This window comes from Cydia pomonella, chromosome 2 (genome assembly GCF_033807575.1).
Source record: "Cydia pomonella isolate Wapato2018A chromosome 2, ilCydPomo1, whole genome shotgun sequence".
NCBI classification, from domain to species: domain Eukaryota; kingdom Metazoa; phylum Arthropoda; class Insecta; order Lepidoptera; family Tortricidae; genus Cydia; species Cydia pomonella.
In genome coordinates, this window is record NC_084704.1 from 26437489 (window position 1) to 26456092 (window position 18604).

General features: G+C 38.1%; 1 protein-coding gene across 1 annotated transcript; it reads right to left on the reverse strand.

Moving 5' to 3' along the window:
* Positions 1 to 15963: 15963 nt before the first annotated feature.
* Positions 15964 to 17997, reverse strand: LOC133534754 (uncharacterized). The gene is made up of 2 exons (XM_061874016.1): positions 16889 to 17997; positions 15964 to 16717 (listed from the first exon to the last, which is right to left on the reverse strand). Exons 1-2 carry the CDS (start codon positions 16917 to 16919, stop codon positions 16074 to 16076), a joined length of 675 nt encoding a protein of 224 aa, XP_061730000.1. The 5' UTR covers positions 16920 to 17997; the 3' UTR covers positions 15964 to 16073.
* Positions 17998 to 18604: the final 607 nt, after the last annotated feature.

Here is an 18604-nt window from a genome sequence, read left to right on the forward strand (position 1 = left end):
AGCACTGGAACTTTAATAGAGAAATACGTTTCTACGGGCAGCAGTTATTTTTTAGACACAGCTTCTATTTTATAAATCGTATAAAAATATAAAGAGTAGGTAACGTGAACGTGACGTCATAAAGTGTGTTTCATATAAATAGGTACGTTTTGACTGTTCATAAAAATGATTAGACTAGCAGTCAAATATCCTATTTAGAATTCATATGGGAAATTTATGGATTTAAATACCCAAGTACCCAAGAAAGTAAGTTTAGTTTGACGACCGGCCTCGCCTAGTGGTTAGTGACCCTGCCTAATCAATCGCTGGTTCAAACCCCATTAACGACACTTATTTGTGTAATGAGCACAGAGGTGTTGACTGAGTACCCGTAATACAAGCATTCTTGAGCTTACTGTGGGCCTTAGTCAATTTGTTTAAAGATGTCCAATATTTATTTATTTAAGCCGTGTGTGTGGAAATACCAGCTTTTCGCTCATAGCTTGTTCCAAATTATATCGCACAGCACACGTGTATAACTGTTTGTTGTCGGCTGTCATCACAAATATACAGACTCGACTCGAGTTTAGCTAACCTTATATGCATTAATGTTGAGGTATTTATAATCTCTTCGTTGAAAAATTAAAGCATAGATCTCACGTACTTACAGCGCGGAAGCGACTATACTCTGTATAGTGGTTCCTTAAGCCAGTTGAGGGTAGATGAAAACATTAAATTATCAAATAATATAGGTTAAAGTCAGGTCGTTCAGTGGCAGATCCAGGCGGTTTTGTATTTGGCTGGTTAACCAAAAAATGTAATAATTCACAATTTTTTTACTTTTATTTAAATACCTAAAGATATTAGTGATATGAGAGTTATAGTCTTGTAGAATATTAATAAGGCACAAAAACTCTTAAGCTAGGCAGGGGTAAATCACTGCACCAGAACTGGTGTCGTAAAGTGGCAAAAATATATCTAATACAAGTAAACACTGCATCGCAGCCAGCTGCAGAAACAAAGACAATAATGCTTACATAACATAAGTATATAATATAATATGTTCCATCGGCAACATTTTAGGGACGTTCGGTATACCTAAACAGGGGTTTTGTTGTACAGTGAACCATCTGTATGTAGTACTTATAATGCAAAAACAGCAGTTTCTTTTTTACATTTTTAACCAAATGACGTTACCGCATTTTCAGAGCCTTTTTTTTGTTTTCGGAGACGGTGGGCTTAACTTTTCTTAAACGTTTGTCGATTCCCATATTATTAAGATATTTTTAAACAGTTGTACTGCAACATTTGAATGTTGTCGTGACCTCTCTGTAAGATTTTGTGACACACCGGGCCTTCCTTTTTTTTAATCGATCTCTCCCAGAAAACTAGCTAATGCTGGAATATTTCCCTGAACCAGACTTTCCAGCGGTAGTTTTTGTAAAGAATAAGGGCGCACAAATATTAAAAACAAGACCTTTAGCTCTAACCCGTTTCCACAAAATGTTCCACTATCTTCGCTTTCGGTTATAAGGAAATAGTACTGGAGAATGGAGAATTACATACAGTTTCGCGACAGTGTTCTTCTAAATTGACCATAATTTCAAAAGAAAGAGTGCAATGCTCATGAAACTTGCCGGATTAATTGAAATATATATAGACTTTAAATTAGCAGTTAGATATAATTTCAGTTTATTTCATTTTTTTACTTTTTACATGTACCAAACTTTGTGCAGGTTTCACTTCGCATACGTTAGAGCCTTATGTTACTTGAATATTTTATCAGCTTTCATTTAAGACACAAATATGTATGTGCAATCAACTGTCGCATCAGAAATCTGAAGCTCTTGTCACTTGAAATCATAAAATATTAATTGAAAAAGAGCAAAAGAAAAAAAAAAGAAATATAAAAAAGAATTGAAAAACTATTAACATAAAAAGCGGCCAAGTGCGAGTCGGACTCGCCCATGAAGGGTTCCGTACCATTTATGACGTATTAAAAAAACTACTTACTAGATCTGGTTCAAACCAATTTTCGTTGGAAGTTTGCATGGTAATGTATATCATATATTTTTTTTTAGATTTTTCATTCCGTTATTTTAGAAGTTACAGGGGGGGGGACACACTTTTTTTCACTTTGGAAGTGTCTCTCGCGCAAACTATTCAGTTTAGAAAAAAATGATATTAGAAACCTAAATATCATTTTTGAAGACCTATCCTTAGATACCCCACACGTATGGGTTTGATGAAAAAAAAAATTATTTTTTATTTTTATGACGTATTAAAAAAAAACTACTTACTAGATCTCGTTCGAACCAATTTTCGGTGGAAGTTTGCATGGCAATGTATATCATATATTTTTTTTAGATTTTTCATTCTGTTATTTTAGAAGTTACGGGGGGGGGGGGACACACTTTTTACCACTTTGGAAGTGTCTCTCGCGCAAACTATTCAGTTTAGAAAAAAATGATATTAGAAACCTCAATATCATTTTTAAAGACCTATCCATAGATACCCCACACGTATGGGTTTGATGAAAAAAGATTTTTTGAGTTTCAGTTCTAAGTATGGGGAACCCCCAAAATTTATTGTTTTTTTTCTATTTTTGTGTAAACATCATAATGCGGGTCATAGAATACATCTACTTAACAAGTTTGAACAGTATAGCTTTTATAGTTTCGGAAAAAAGTGGCTGTGACAGAATCGGACAGACAGACGGACATGACGAATCTATAAGGGTTCCGTTTTTTGCCATTTGGCTACGGAACCCTAAAAAACAGTCAACCCTAGTTTAGTTTAATGCAAGGAGATACATATGTATACTAATTAAATGGGCTTTTATAGTTCCGTTTTCATCTGTTCTTTATAAAGATCAGTATCGTAACGTGAAATTAATAGTATTTAAAAGTGATTTTACGAGTAAATGTGTTTTCATAAATCAACTTTGCCGGGTTGATTAAAATATAATTAAAAAGGACAATGAAAGTGGATTGCAAGTACTTATGGATCGTGTTTTTTACTTATTGCCTTTTATAATGTGAGAGCAGGGTTTCTGAGTATTCGTGATTTATTATTTGCTAGCATTGTTCTCTTTAGAGAAAGAAAATAAAAATCACTCGAGAGAAAACGTAATCTCGCTAAAAGCACATTGAAATTAGGTACCGCAATATTAATTGTTAAGTATAATTTAGTAATGTAAGTAAAGTTCTTTTTATTTACGTTTAGTACCTACACTACCGGTGATATATAGTAATGTGCCTCAACCACTTTTTCATTACTTATGCTCTGAAAGTGGTTTATTGCTGTTCTATGAAGTGTGCAGAAAGTTATACGTTTCTGCTCTAGGACATATTAGTAGTGTAAATATGTATGTTCCATCTCAAAACTATTCCGCCAGAGGGCGCCACTTGGTAGTTCGGCAAAGATCCGTTAGAGGGCGCCACTTGGTAGTTCGGCAAAGATCCGTTAGATGGCGCCACTTGGTAGTTCGGCAAAGATCCGTTAGATGGCGCCACTTGGTAGTTCGGCAAAGATCCGCCAGAGGGCGCCACTTGGTAGTTCGGCAAAGATCCGTTAGATGGCGCCACTTGGTAGTTGTTCATTGATCCCCGTCAGATGGCGTTACTTTGTACGTGTAAGTTAGTTAGTTATCGATGAATTTAAAAAGTTCGGCAAAGATCCGTTAGATGGCGTCACTTGTTCCTTCCGCAATGATCCGTCTTTGTAAGTAAGTTAGCTATGGATCTGTTTAAAAAATATATAGAGGGCGCCACTTGCCCCCTTCCCGCCGCCTCCCCGCCCTCCCCCGCCCCCTCCCCGCCGCTGCCCCTGGCCCTGCGCCCCTTGGTAGTTGTGCATATATCCTCGCCAGTTGGCGCTACTTTCTATGTTTAAGGTATTTATCTCCCGAGGGAAAACTTCGCTAAAATAGATGGCACCACTTTGTACGTGTACGACAAACAAAAAGTGACGAGGTGGCCTCCAGTGGCGAAGGTCGGATTCGAACCAGCGTCTTTAGCTAACCGGGGCGTCTTTAGCCAGTTAACGTCATGAACCCCTAGGCCACCCCGTCACGGTGAAACTGGTCCTAATTTCTCGTTTTTGGCTCAATTTAGGTATTTATCTCCCGACGTGTTGCATCAGCCGCCACCGTGGCGCCGACGGCCACCTGCAAATTCCTACGTGGGCGTCGAGGTCGATCGAGATAAGAGAGAGAATAAGTTAGATTTAAAATATGCATATATATATTTATATATTTATATATTGGCGCTACTTTGTATGTATCTGACGCCACAGAGCACGTGTACGCGTCAAGGTCGAGGTCGATGGCCTCGGCTCGCTCCCGGTGCGGTTGGTTTTGGAGCTTGCGGTCAGCAAATATATGGACTTTGTACTTTTCCAACTGCCCAATAAGTTTGTTTTAAAATATGCATACGGGCATATTTGCAAGAGCACATAATATAGAGTGGTTACAACCGGATAGAAAAATATATTTTTCTTGAATACCTGGGTATTCGATATTTATCCAGGTACTAGTCGTAATGTTAAACATACATGTTTTTACTTACATTACGGGATGTTTCATGTTAATCTAAAAGTTGTAACTATTTCTAGTTACATCTGGTAACATTTACATCACACTTTTTAGAAAAGGGAGTTTCTAAACCTAAGTATGTCGTTAACTAGCAAAGTCGAGTATATCTGTATGTGAATAATAAATAAATATCGAATATCCAGGTATTCAAGAAAAATACATTTTTATATCCGGTTGTAACCACTCTATATTATGTAATAGGTATTTTTTTAGCTGACCTAATTCCGATTCCTGGTACTGGTGAACTTATTTATACCACGTCGGTGGCAAATACTGTCCGCCTGATGATAAACTGTCACCGTAGCCTATGGATGCCTGCACCTTTAGAATTGTTACACGCGCATTGCCAACACTTTAAAAACCTATACACTGCTTTTTGAATTGGGAATGGGAAATTTCCTATAGCTCGTTGAACAATAATGTGGAGAAATGATCATGTATGCGCAGGTGTGTAGATAGATAGGTATACTGAAATAAAAAAAAAAGTTTAAAAGTGAATGAGTAATTATTTATTTACCAATAATTTAGCTATTTTACAATGTCCCCATGCAAGGGTTTTATTACCATTGTTCAAAATGAATCTCTTTTCATCTTTACCACAGAGAATTTTCTTTCTTCTAATTTGAGTGTACATATTGTGCTTATCACTAATCAAATTATACATGTTATCATAGAGAGTTTTACTCAAGTCTAAACAGGTATAGTATTTATTAAAATTTAACCTACGTACAGCAGCGGCGTTAACACCTTTGTTTTTTTTTATACATTTAATTTCGTTATTGTCATCCGAGTCTAATATATACGCATACATTTTTGCCCTTAACGCAACAAATTCTCGTATTATTCTTCCATTGTTTTCGTCCTTCATCATGCCCACAACCTTTTTATTGACTTGTGGTAAATTATATACGTTGTTTTGAGGCAAATCTGAAGTGTCAAATCTGCTTTGCAAGTCAGGTTTAATGTCTTCGTAAAAGTTATCTGTTTTGATATGATAAACAAAAGAGTCGGTGTCCGTGTATAAAAGGCTTACATTATCACCGTATTTATTTAACATGTAATCATAGTGGAAGTTGTACATGATTTGTTTACTCAAATCTAATACACTAAAACCTACATAAATAGGTTTGTCGTATACAATTATGGTTTTGTTCATTTGCACAGCTACCAGTTCTTCAGAGAAAATAGAGGCACTGTGGAAATTTGGTCTGGAAATGTAACGATCGAGACCATATGTAGGTTTTGTTCGTTGCTTATGTTCGCTGTGCAAAGTATCTTAAAACAAAAGCCAGATCGCCAAAGCTGATCAAGATGGCAAAGTGGCTACTTGACATGAATTTATACGAGTCGACAAACCTTAGACTGTATTCGTCAATCCTTAAATTGAATGAAATATATTTTTCCTTGTTAATGGGAATGCAGGTTAACTTTCCCTTAATCTTGGCTAATTCCTTAATGAATAGATGACAATCGTAACCGCTCAAATTGTGAAAGACGACTGGTATAAATTTGGTAATTGGTAATTCAAATTACATGAATTGTGTGTTTTGCCTCTAATATTACCCGTTAAATGACAATGATCAATTACATAAGCTTCATCATCTCCAATTTTTTTCTTGCAAATATGACATATATTGGAGGATGTGTTAGCACCGCTGCTGTCGCTGTAATTTTTTTTTGGTGGTACGACTTTTTGCAAGATTTTTATGATTCTATCAGCGTCTTCACGAATGCTCTGTATAAATTTCTCCACACAATCTTCACCGCGATAGATAACAAATTTGGATAAATTATTGTCATATTCACAATGAATATAATAGGAAAAACTACATGGCACATGTTTATGGGTGTTACAAGTAGCACTTGTAGTAGTAGACTTTTCATTATCTAACGGAACTAAAATCGATTCAAAGTCACCATAAATTACAAATGGCACTTTCATTTTATTTTTATAATTTTTGAAACGTAAGTATTTATTATTAGGCTTAGGTAGCTCTACAAGTGTCTCCCCACAACCAATTGCTCGGTGTCGATCTAGTTTATTTTTATTTGCAAAGGGGTGTAAACACCCATCACATATCCATGTTTTTTCTGTGTGTTTAGTAATTTGCGAACGCACCAAACGAGACAAATTTTTAATCCAACAATAATGTGAAACATCACCTCTCTCAAAATATAACAAATTTACATGATTTTCGCAAGACATTTTCGAAATACGTAGAGGTACAATAGTCAGACCCCTGTCATCCCTTTTCTTATCTGTATCAATACCATATACATTAACACTGATTTTATTTAATTTTTCAAACTTTTTAATGTCCGAGAGACAAACCGGATCTTTTATACCTGTCACGTTAAAAATGTCTGTATAATGTGGGTACGATGAGGGACGATCACTGTTTTTATCAACTGGATAGAGAGCACTAATGATGGCCCAATAAAAACACTTGTTATCACGATTTTTCACGTTAACACATGCATTCTTCGATTGCACCTCGGGTGGCAGTGGTATATATGTAGATCCTTTGAGTGGTTGATATTTGTTAACGTTGACGTTGAGAAACTCAATCTTCTCGAGACCCCAACCGCTGTCCCTTTCGTTGAAATCTTCACATTTTTTGGAAATACACAAGGATATTTGTTCAAAATACGATGGAAAATCCATACAGTCTTTATGCAGAGCCACGTTTTTTGTGTTGAATGACTTTAGATCACGTATCACTTCACCTTCAGCATTGGTTTTCACAAAAGTACCAAAGAGTTCAACATTTATTTTTACATGTTTATGTGTTTTTAGTTCAATGGTAATCAGCTTTTCAAGCGTTTCTCCAATATTCAACAAATACATTTTAGGATCCAAAATGTCTGCACTCCCATTAATCCGGTATGTAATTATTCTGCACTTGAAGGCACTGTCAACAATGTAAACAGCACCGTCGGCAGACTTTTCTTGTGCACAAAGCAGGATGTGGCGGTCACTTTCCGAATGAGATATCAAACAGTTTGATAATACATCTTCGTTACAAAAGTTGCAATGATGTAACAACGCCATGGTGATGCTTCAATTCACTCGCTCAGACAACGGTACGGTCGTGCCGTGAGGCGGGCTGCGGGCAACTGACATCATGCCATGCGCTGGCGTCTGCGGTGCGCGGCGAAGCGGGGAAGGGGAGCCTAGCCGGCGCCGCGCCCACGCATGATTTGCACGTGTCAAGGTCGACCTCGACTCGTGCGCTGACGTCTGCGGTGCGCGGCGAAGCGGGGAAGGGGAGCCTGGCCGGCGCCGCGCCATGCGACGCCCACACATGATTTGCACGTGTCGACACAGTGAGTCATTATTGCATCATCGGGCTTGACTGAGAATGGTTAGAGAAAACGGGGATTTCCCGTCGACCAAACACAAGTGAATGATTACATATCTTCAAGTATACTCTGGTGAACCCACTTTGTGAGTAGAAAAAAAAGACGTAATATTCAATTATTACTGCGCGTTATTACTGTACAGCCTACAATTGCATTGGTGTAGGGGAGGAAGAAAGATAAGGGTTCTATGTTAAAATAAATAATAAATAGGTTAGTTATTGTTTTTTATTTTTATTTTCATGAAACTTTAACCGTTTCAATTGAAAATATAGGTATTACACAAAATATCGGTGGCATAACACTTGATTTCAGAGTCGACAATATCGTTTACATTGCACAAACTACCTATAATATTGCGTGCATGTTGAACATTAGCGGGGTGATATATCTTGAAATGTTTCTTGAAGAAGTTGAGACGGTTTTCGTAGGTAGACTTTATTTTGTTCAAGTATCCGATACGTGCGTTAATACACTCCATAACACATTCGATATGACTCCATTCCATGTGGTTTATCACCAAGGGGTGTGTGTTCGTCACCGGTTCATTGTCACAGCTGAGTAAAAGTAACGGTACAGGAGAGATACACATCCGAAGACGATCGCACTGAATCAGCTCTGGTGAAACACACATTGGGCTATGAAAGAAGTTTCCAATGACGTCAACTTTTTCCGCAAACATTGCATTCCATTCTTCACAGGTGAGTTCATAATGGCCATTAAAACTGACACAGGTATGTAATCTGATTTTAGCTTGAATAAACTGCAACTTCAAGTATACATGGATATTTGCAATCGGAGCACTTGCACCAGCAGGACAGCGTTTGAGATTGTAGACGCTCTTGCTCAGCTCACAGCAACCATCACCAGCACCGGAACAATCAATCGACGGTGTGTAAGAAGGTAAAAAAATGTTTGAATAATTCATTTTTTAAACGTATTTTCAAAGTTCCAAGACACGTTTACAATTGAGGGTGGTCAATGCTCTACTGAATGATTTTACGTGTGGCACTGGTGAGAGCGTTGTACTCAAACAGTGAATCATTGATAATGAGACAGTATGCCGTGGTGTTGGCAGGTACATTCTCTTTAAACTCCATTTCCAATTTAATATCAATAGCACCAGCTCCCGAGTTGAAGCTGTCACACTGTCTGGACGTGTCAATGACTATTAATGGAGAGTGTGTCTTGTAATGAGCATAATTTACTTGAGGGCTGGTATGATCACGGCTGTAGTACGATCGTTGGAAATTGGTAAATGCGTCATATAAGAGCGCATAGTTGTTTGTTTTAAATTCAGCCGAAAAAGGATCGTATGGATAATACTGTGCGTTCAAATACACCCTGCAATTAGTAAGATTACAATGGTCGAATATACTCATATCTTTGGTCTTGTCGTTCCTGCGTGCCGTTTGGAAACCAACAATGAGATAGCGAGGTTTCTCAAGCTGAGTACTAGTCTTGATGCACCAAATATGACGTTCTGAGGAAGGTAGTATGGGATATTCATACAGTTCCCACGTGCGGAACGCTATCTGAACTGGTATGCTGCCCTCAACATACGACATTAAGCGCAGTTTCTCCTTATCAGATACTTTTATGACTGGCATCCTCCATGTGACACGAGTGATTTCAATCTCACCATTTGGAGTCGGCGGTTTTGGTACCGTATTCGGATCAACGGGTGCTAAATCTAAACAGTTTACATCTATACTGGCGCGATTTAATATCAACTCGTGTTTCCCATTCATTATTACCTTCTTGTAATCCTCGGCGAAACCCAAGAAATGAGATAGTGGTATGGTTAATGTAAACTTGTCATGTATCTTTTTAGCACCAACTTCCCACCCCGCAGTCTGAAGACTATGGTCCATTTCCTTGGTGTATGAGATTAGTCCCTTAATGGTGGATGTGATGCCGCAGTTTCTCGCTCGATCAATCTCCACACCGTTCAATTCATAACGAATGTCTTGAAATAAAAAAGCAGCACCATTGTTGACCAGTAGACAGCCTTTCTCCACAGTGCCTTCCACTAATATTTGACTTTGACTCGGTAGTAGAATTAGATCTTGACGGTTGATACATATGTGGATGTTATCGTTGTTTTTGAAAGAGTCATTATACGGAGTGTATGGGTGAAATTCTATACTTTCTATACTGTCATCGAATAACACCTTCTCACCAATGTTTAAGATAGATGACGAGGACATACTTTGAAACCGATACTCTGTAAAAATGTACTGTTTTCTCTAGTCAATTTCCTTGGTTGTTGTTGTTTTTGTAGTGACTGCCGCTGTCTCTCGTTAATACGACGAGTTGTAGTAGTTCTCTCGACGAGAGCAAGATCTCGACTAGTTGTGAAGGTGTTGTTACCAAGGCTTTTATTGTTATGTATAATCATTTTTTTTTTTACTTTTTACGAATATGCAAACGAAGTGCAATGCTTTCACCTCGGAAATTTACCGTATTACCGTGCTCGTTTACAATGCGCAATTCAATGTTTTGTATGCGATTGTTACTCTTCTTGACGGGTAGATATATAATATTGGTAGGTTGTTCAATAATTTGGTAGCCGGGCGGGACGTCAGGTGAAAACTCGTGTAAAACATGTGACGGCTTGTTGTTTACGAATGAGCCCTCCACAATATTGCACTCTATTCTTATAGTGTTTGTAATGATTATATTAATTGTTTTATCCGACCAATGTGATGTTTTTGCTTTAAGCTTTTTCGCTGAATAACCAAACAATGACCCTATGCTGTTTGGTTTGTCAAAGCGAATATCATACTTTGGCGAGAATATCATACACTTGGAGGTATTGTTATTTACAAAGATATCCACCAATTTTTCACCATCACCTTTAGCCCTCTTTGTCATTTCCTCGTTCAAGAGGTGTATTATACTGGAGAGCTCGTATGAACCTTCAGGAATTGCGATTACATCATCCCCATAGTGAAACATATTATTGCTCTTATCAACATTAGGAATAGTGTTGAAAGTCTTAAAGTACACGAGAGCACACTCGTAAAAACCATCATTGTCCAATTCTAGAGCCGGTTGAAAGTCTACATTCAACACAGGCTCGTTACCGCTCAGACTTATTGTGAATGATGTCATAGACATGATACTGACGGGTAGACGATTAATGTAAGAATGAAACTACGCATGTAATGCTCATTATATTTATTTAAAACAAACGCTTAGCATTGGTACACAGGAAGGCCAAACATAAGTGTCCACAATTTACAGTATTAAATTTCTGTAATCGATTGTAATTATACTCTACTCGCATGTTGCGCTGTTGTTTGGTACTAGCGGAATCATTTATATAATCAATAAACTCTCGAGGTGGTCTCAAATCACCAAAGCTATCAAAATATAGACAATAATTACCCTTTTTCGCATAGGCACACCAATGTGTACCTTCACCCTGCTGAGAGTCTAAATTGATAATACCAGTTTCATAATAGTGAGGTTTCTTTGGGAGATTATCTCGCATGAAAACACCCCTAAAGTAGGGGATTTTCTCTCTACGTGCAAATCTCACAATGTCCACATCGGTGAGAGCTTGACCAATCGGAGGTAAATCTAATTTCTTGTTTTTTTTTTTTTTCGCCACTTTTGCAGTTGCCGATACTGTTGCTGCTGCTGCTGCTGCTGCTGCTGCGTTATTAGCCGGTGTAATGTAGAGTCCCATTCCACGTTTATAAGGTGCTAAATATAAACCTCTACCGACAATCTTGCTTTCATTATTATTATTATTATTATTTCTATTCCTGACCATTTCATAAATATTTTTAGCAGCAGTGGTAACACCGCCGGCCAAAGTTCCCGTGGCTGCTAAAGCACCCAGTAGCGGTATCAAAGCTGGTAGGAAACCGCCTTTCTTAGGTATTGGAATGACTCGCTGTTTCTGTTGTCCCTTAACAATTTTCCCTTTAACAAAATGTTTAGCAGCTTTTACACCCACTTTTAGTAGTGTATTAGTAGTTGTATCCTTCTTTTTCGCAATGTGTTTTTTTACAGCATCACGACTTGCTTTAATGACTTTAGATATGGGAATCATACCCATACCGTGTTTAACTTTATATTTCATAATCTTATGTACCGCTAACGCGGCAATACGTTCACCAATTGAATTGTTACCACGCCAACGATTTTCAGCAGCTTGGGCCAATCGCAAATCTGCTTGATGACGTCCCTCCAATGTTTTATCACGTGAGTAGGCAATATCGTGTAATTTACAAGCTTCGTCAAGCGGATTCACACCGGGATCGTTGCGAGCCAATCTCTCCTTCAATCTAGTACCGGGACCGCAATAATTGTAACCGGGTATGTGCGCTTCGAATGGTAGATTATTAATTAAATTATTTATAATACCCCCACCGCTACTATGAGATCGCAGTCGTCTAGGTCGTTTGGGATTATGCTTAACACTAACCCCGCCAATGTGTGTTATCATCTCAAGTATCTATACTTGACTGTGTACGTGAGTATAAAGTATGCCTATATATCTATATAATATTTAAACCTTTGAAATTTGATCATGTATGTGTGTATGTGTGAGTATAAAATACATGTCCTAACGATTTGATACATCACAGTGAAATGAAGCTTAAAAAACAAAACACGTCACTGGCTATTAAAGATTGGAGTGTTGTGCTAGATGATAATGTGAAACCAGCAATGACTCATCGCTCCCTTAAACATGGCTCGTTGCTGGCGAATAACATTAGATGTCTCATCTGTGGACCTTCCAACTGTGGCAAGACAAATGTTCTGTTGTCTCTGCTCTTACATCCGAACGGTGTAAAGTTTCATAATGTTTATCTTTATTCGAAATCATTGAATCAACCTAAATACAAGTTTCTGAGTGACGTTTTAGAGCAAGCGGGTGACATACCGTTTCACACGTACAATGATAAGAGTCAAGTCGTCCCACCGGAGGAAGCTGCGGAGGACAGCGTCATTGTATTTGACGATGTGGCTTTGGAAGATCAAGATGCCATTCGTCAGTACTTTGCAATGGGACGTCATCGTTGGTTAGATTGTTTCTACTTATGCCAGACATATAGTAGGATACCTAAACAGTTGGTACGTGATAATGCCAATCTTATATTGCTATTCAAACAGGACGAGTTGAATTTAAAACATGCCTATGACGATCACGTGAATACCGATATGGGTTGGGAACAGTTTAAGGAAATTTGTCGCGAGTGTTGGCAGAAAAAGTACACTTTTTTAACAATCGACAAGGAGAGAGACATTAATAAGGGTCGATATCGTAAAGGATTTGACGTTTTCATTATTGTATAAAATTTAGTGTCATCTCCGGTTTATTATCAGTTTTATGTTGTCAGCTACTGAAGAACAACGTCGTTTAATTTATATCCTATCTACGTATTAGCAACGGCCGTACCAAAAGCAGCAGCAGCAAAAGCAGCATCAGCACATACACTATAAAATAAAATATGTTTGGTAATAAAAAGTTGAAACGGAAACTCGTAGATTCCATTGAGAGTGTAAAGAGAAAAGTAAAAGCGTTGCGAGCAGATAAAACTTTGCTTGACACTTCGCTAGCTCAAACCTTTGAACCAATTACAAAACCGCTCAATGTTTTAATGACTAAAGCTTTAGAATCTAAAGGTAATAATAATAATGATGACAATGCTAAACCAGCAGTAATGAATAACCCCCAGCTCCCTTTGATAAAGACCTCCACACCATTGTCAAAACATTCACGTAAAAGGAAATATCTGATTAAAACCGAAGAACCCAATAGTAAACTGATTAAGTGGAGTAATAATCTTTTTACAAAAACACAACAGTTTGATGATGCTGCTGATGATGATGATGATGAAGATGATTCTAATGATGATGCTGATAATGATGATGATGATGAAAGAAAAACAGAGGGAGATGAAGAGTTTAGCGATGCTGAAGATATGAAGTCGGCTCTTGAATTTGATGAAGGTGGTGGTGGTAGTGGTAATAGTAGTATTGATGATCTACAAAATAAATATATGAAACATCTTTTAAAAACATCAAAAATACCATTTGGTGTTTATCTCAAGGATAATAAAATGCATATTGGTAATAGTCGGGTTAAAATCATTGATGACGTGTTACATATTAAAGATTCACGATTCAACCTAACTCCTGGACTGTTGGAACTTATCTTTAAAAGAATACCAAACAAGAATATAGTTTTGAGAAAAGATGTAGAGGATTACAATAATATTTTAGACATTACAAACGCTCATCGTAGAGGATTCTCGCCAAACGGCCAATTGAGTGGAGATAGAAGTGTAAAATATCAATGTTACATTAAACAACCACAAGAATCAAAGAAACATAAAGAAGGTGGATGTTTGAACTCTGGTAGAAGAGATGTATTAACAACTAAAACTTTTTATCCTAAAACTGATTATATCTATTGGGATGATCCCAACGAACTGGTGAGCCGTTTACAGCTTTTGATAGCATCACAGAATGCTGGCAACACCTCTCATTCGAACGAGATCAATGCAATCGTTGAGGAACTGACTGAGAGCGGTATAATTTTAAAGTAAGAAAACAGACCCTCTTCTGTTAGCTGTTTTTAAACCTGTTCTGAGCTGTTATCTAATAAAACAGACATGTTTTGTAACTAAGCCTCTCCCCCCTTGCTACCTTGTTATAAATACCGATGAGGCCTCCCCCATCGTTCACTTTCACAATGCCTCTTAACAAGTTTGGACAATACTTGGGTAGCGAGTCTACAATCCGTGACGACTTGAAAGTGGAACGAGATTTAGTAAATTTTGAAAATAGACGGGTGGCAGGAATTCATAAATCTTTTCTTAAAACTGATGCTATTTGTAGGGCTGAATTGGATGAACAAGTAGTATTTTTAAACACAAAGCTAAAGGCAAATATTAAAGATATAAAAGATTTACGGGTAAAGGTTGAACAACTATCAGCTAGAATTACTACACAAACACACGCACCACAACCAGCCCAAACACCATCAGCAACGGCAATAGCTCCAGGAAAGCGATTGAAGAAAAATGAGTAAAGCTCAAGTGGTCAACGAGATACACAGGTATGCGAGAAAAACATTTCCACGTCGTCGATTCATTCAGAGGGGGCTCGATGACACATGGCAGATTGATCTAATTGATATGCAAAAGTACTCCAAGGATAATAACAACTACAAGTACATTCTAGTGTGTATCGATACCTTTTCCAAATACGCTTGGATGCAACCGCTAAAGTCTAAGAGCGCTGAAGATGTTACAAAGGCAATGAGCAGAATTTTGAGTGAAAACGGGAGAAAGCCCAAGAATATTCAATCAGATGATGGAAAAGAGTTTTTCAATGTCAAATTTAAATCGCTCATGAAACATCATCATATCAATCACTACTCTACCTATAGTGTCATGAAAGCTTCCATAGTGGAAAGGCTAATTAGAACCTTAAAACATTGGATTTGGAAACAATTTAGCATGAATGGTTCCTACAAATGGATACAGCTGACAAGTGAAGTGGAACAATATTACAATAACAAACTGCATCGTACTATCGGTATGGCACCGGCGAGTGTGAATAAAAACAACTCTAAACAGTTGTTACATAAAGTCTACAATCACATTAAAGTCAAACCACGTGCCAAGTTCAAGGTCGGTCAACATGTGAGAATTAGTAAATATAAATCCACTTTCGCCAAAGGCTACACCGGCAATTGGACTACGGAAATATTTACAATAACTAAAGTGCAAACTACTAATCCAGTGACATATTTACTTCAAGACGCTAATCACCAACCCATCTCTGGATGTTTTTATGAACAAGAGTTGCAGAAAACTAAACACAATGACATTTATCTAGTGGAAAAAGTTTTAAAGCGTCGTGGAAATAAAGTGTATGTAAAATGGCTTGGCTTAAATGAAAAAAGTTGGATAGAAAAAGATAACATTGTGTAACTATTTTACTCAATAAATATTCATTTACTCCAAATCAATGAGGTTTCACTCAATAAAACATTCCTATATTCAGTAATATGAATTTATTATTAATACGTGTACATTAAAACATTTACATTCGCAGCGAGCTAACAATTTAAAATTAAACAATGACAAGGAATAAATGCATCATCACCTTAATATGTACGAGCATTCTTACATTTAGGTTCACATTCATAATCACCGGAAGCTATTATGTTTGGACCTAGCACACAAAATATTACATTGATTAAATAATTAAAAGATTTAGTATTGAACACCACGCGTGAAAATAGTTCCGCTGTAACGCCACCTAATAACGCAATCCAGTCTTGATAGTTGATTTGAGCATCTCCCACTATCTCTTCTACGTCATCGTTTAAATCGTCCCACATTACAATTAACGGGTAAATATGACAATCGTCATGGTGACCTTCGATATACAATCGTTTTAACAATCTCGCTACTTCCGCTCTAAATGTGTGAAATGGCATGGGGAGGCGCCATCTATTAATCAGAGTATTGTTCTGGAACGCTTTTATCCACTTGCTTTTACATCCTTGATAAAAAGATTTCATTTCATCGCTCGTATCGCTCTCAGAAGCGCTCTCTAGGCAGTTTGTTTTTCCCTTGTCCCCATCGTCTTGTTTTAACAGTGCCTTTGCTGTTGCCATCGGTTGTGGTCCGGGTGACGATTGCGAAGTGGAGCTGCTACAGCCACCGTCACAGCCGCCGCCGCCGCCGCTTGTGGTGGTGGACAACCAGCACTGGCAGCACCAAGTGGTGATGGTATTGTTGTCGGCTGGGGAAAATATAATAAAAATATTGTTATTATTTATATTAAAAGTATGCAAGTATTCCTAATTGAGAACATAGGGGATAGGTCGAAAGTGATAGATTATTTTAAACTACACAGACAGAACAGAGGTGAAATACTCAAATGTTAATCTGAGTATAATACAACTATACTTACATTTGGTATGTGATGAAGCTTGCGGATCCATGATTTCAACGCAATATTCGTTGTGACACTGTAGTGGGAATATGGTTCAACATGCTCTTTTATAGCAGAAAAATTCAGTGGAGGGGTGGGGTGTAGACGGGCGGGGCGCATGTGGTAAAGAAACGTGTGAAACGGTTCTCATGAACTATATGAAAAGAGGAAAAGATTTGTTTGTTAAGTTATCGTACAGGAAACGAAACTACATTATTTTGTAATAATTAAAATATAAATATATGTACTTACCTCAACTTTCGGTGCAAACTGAATCATCTTTGTCGAGCGAGGTCAAATGTAGTCATTTACATTATTGCTCAACGAGCTATAGGAAATTGGCATCGATACATGCGAATTTCACATAACGCCTAGTCTCATTACGATTGCATATATAGTCGAGAAATTAGGACCAGTTTCACCGTGACGGGGTGGCCTAGGGGTTCATGACGTTAACTGGCTAAAGACGCCCCGGTTAGCTAAAGACGCTGGTTCGAATCCGACCTTCGCCACTGGAGGCCACCTCGTCACTTTTTGTTTGTCGTACACGTACAAAGTGGTGCCATCTATTTTAGCGAAGTTTTCCCTCGGGAGATAAATACCTTAAACATAGAAAGTAGCGCCAACTGGCGAGGATATATGCACAACTACCAAGGGGCGCAGGGCCAGGGGCAGCGGCGGGGAGGGGGCGGGGGAGGGCGGGGAGGCGGCGGGAAGGGGGCAAGTGGCGCCCTCTATATATTTTTTAAACAGATCCATAGCTAACTTACTTACAAAGACGGATCATTGCGGAAGGAACAAGTGACGCCATCTAACGGATCTTTGCCGAACTTTTTAAATTCATCGATAACTAACTAACTTACACGTACAAAGTAACGCCATCTGACGGGGATCAATGAACAACTACCAAGTGGCGCCATCTAACGGATCTTTGCCGAACTACCAAGTGGCGCCCTCTGGCGGATCTTTGCCGAACTACCAAGTGGCGCCATCTAACGGATCTTTGCCGAACTACCAAGTGGCGCCATCTAACGGATCTTTGCCGAACTACCAAGTGGCGCCCTCTAACGGATCTTTGCCGAACTACCAAGTGGCGCCCTCTGGCGGAATAGTTTTGAGATGGAACATACATATTTACACTACTCATATTCTTCCCGAATACGTTTTTTTCCCATTCTGATATTTAACTCCCCATTCCATAAATAACGATACCTTTCCATAAATTAATCATTAAGTTAAATTTAAATTCTCATTTTAAATGAACAATGTATATTCTTATGAGAATAAATGTCTTAGGGCTCCTCTACACGATGGCCCAGCGTAAGCCAGTCTAAGGGACGCAGCTATGCCGTGGAATGAGATAGCAATATCACTTACTCCCTCTAACGCAGAAATGCGTCCCTTGGACTGGCCAGCGCTGGGCCATCATGTAGAGGAGCCATAAAACCAAAATTGCTAATTGAAAGTACCCTCAAGAAATACATTAAAATTAAAAGTTTATACTTACTTTATAACAATTATATTATAACTAGAATTATAAGATCTGGGAAATGTTTTTAATACACACGTATTTTACTATTTCTCGTATTCAAAATGAAAAGTAGATTACTTAACTGGGTTTCTTTCACTGAAAGGCACCATTTCAGTCTTGGACTGAAATGTGTGCCTTACATCCCTTGGTTAACAATCTACTAT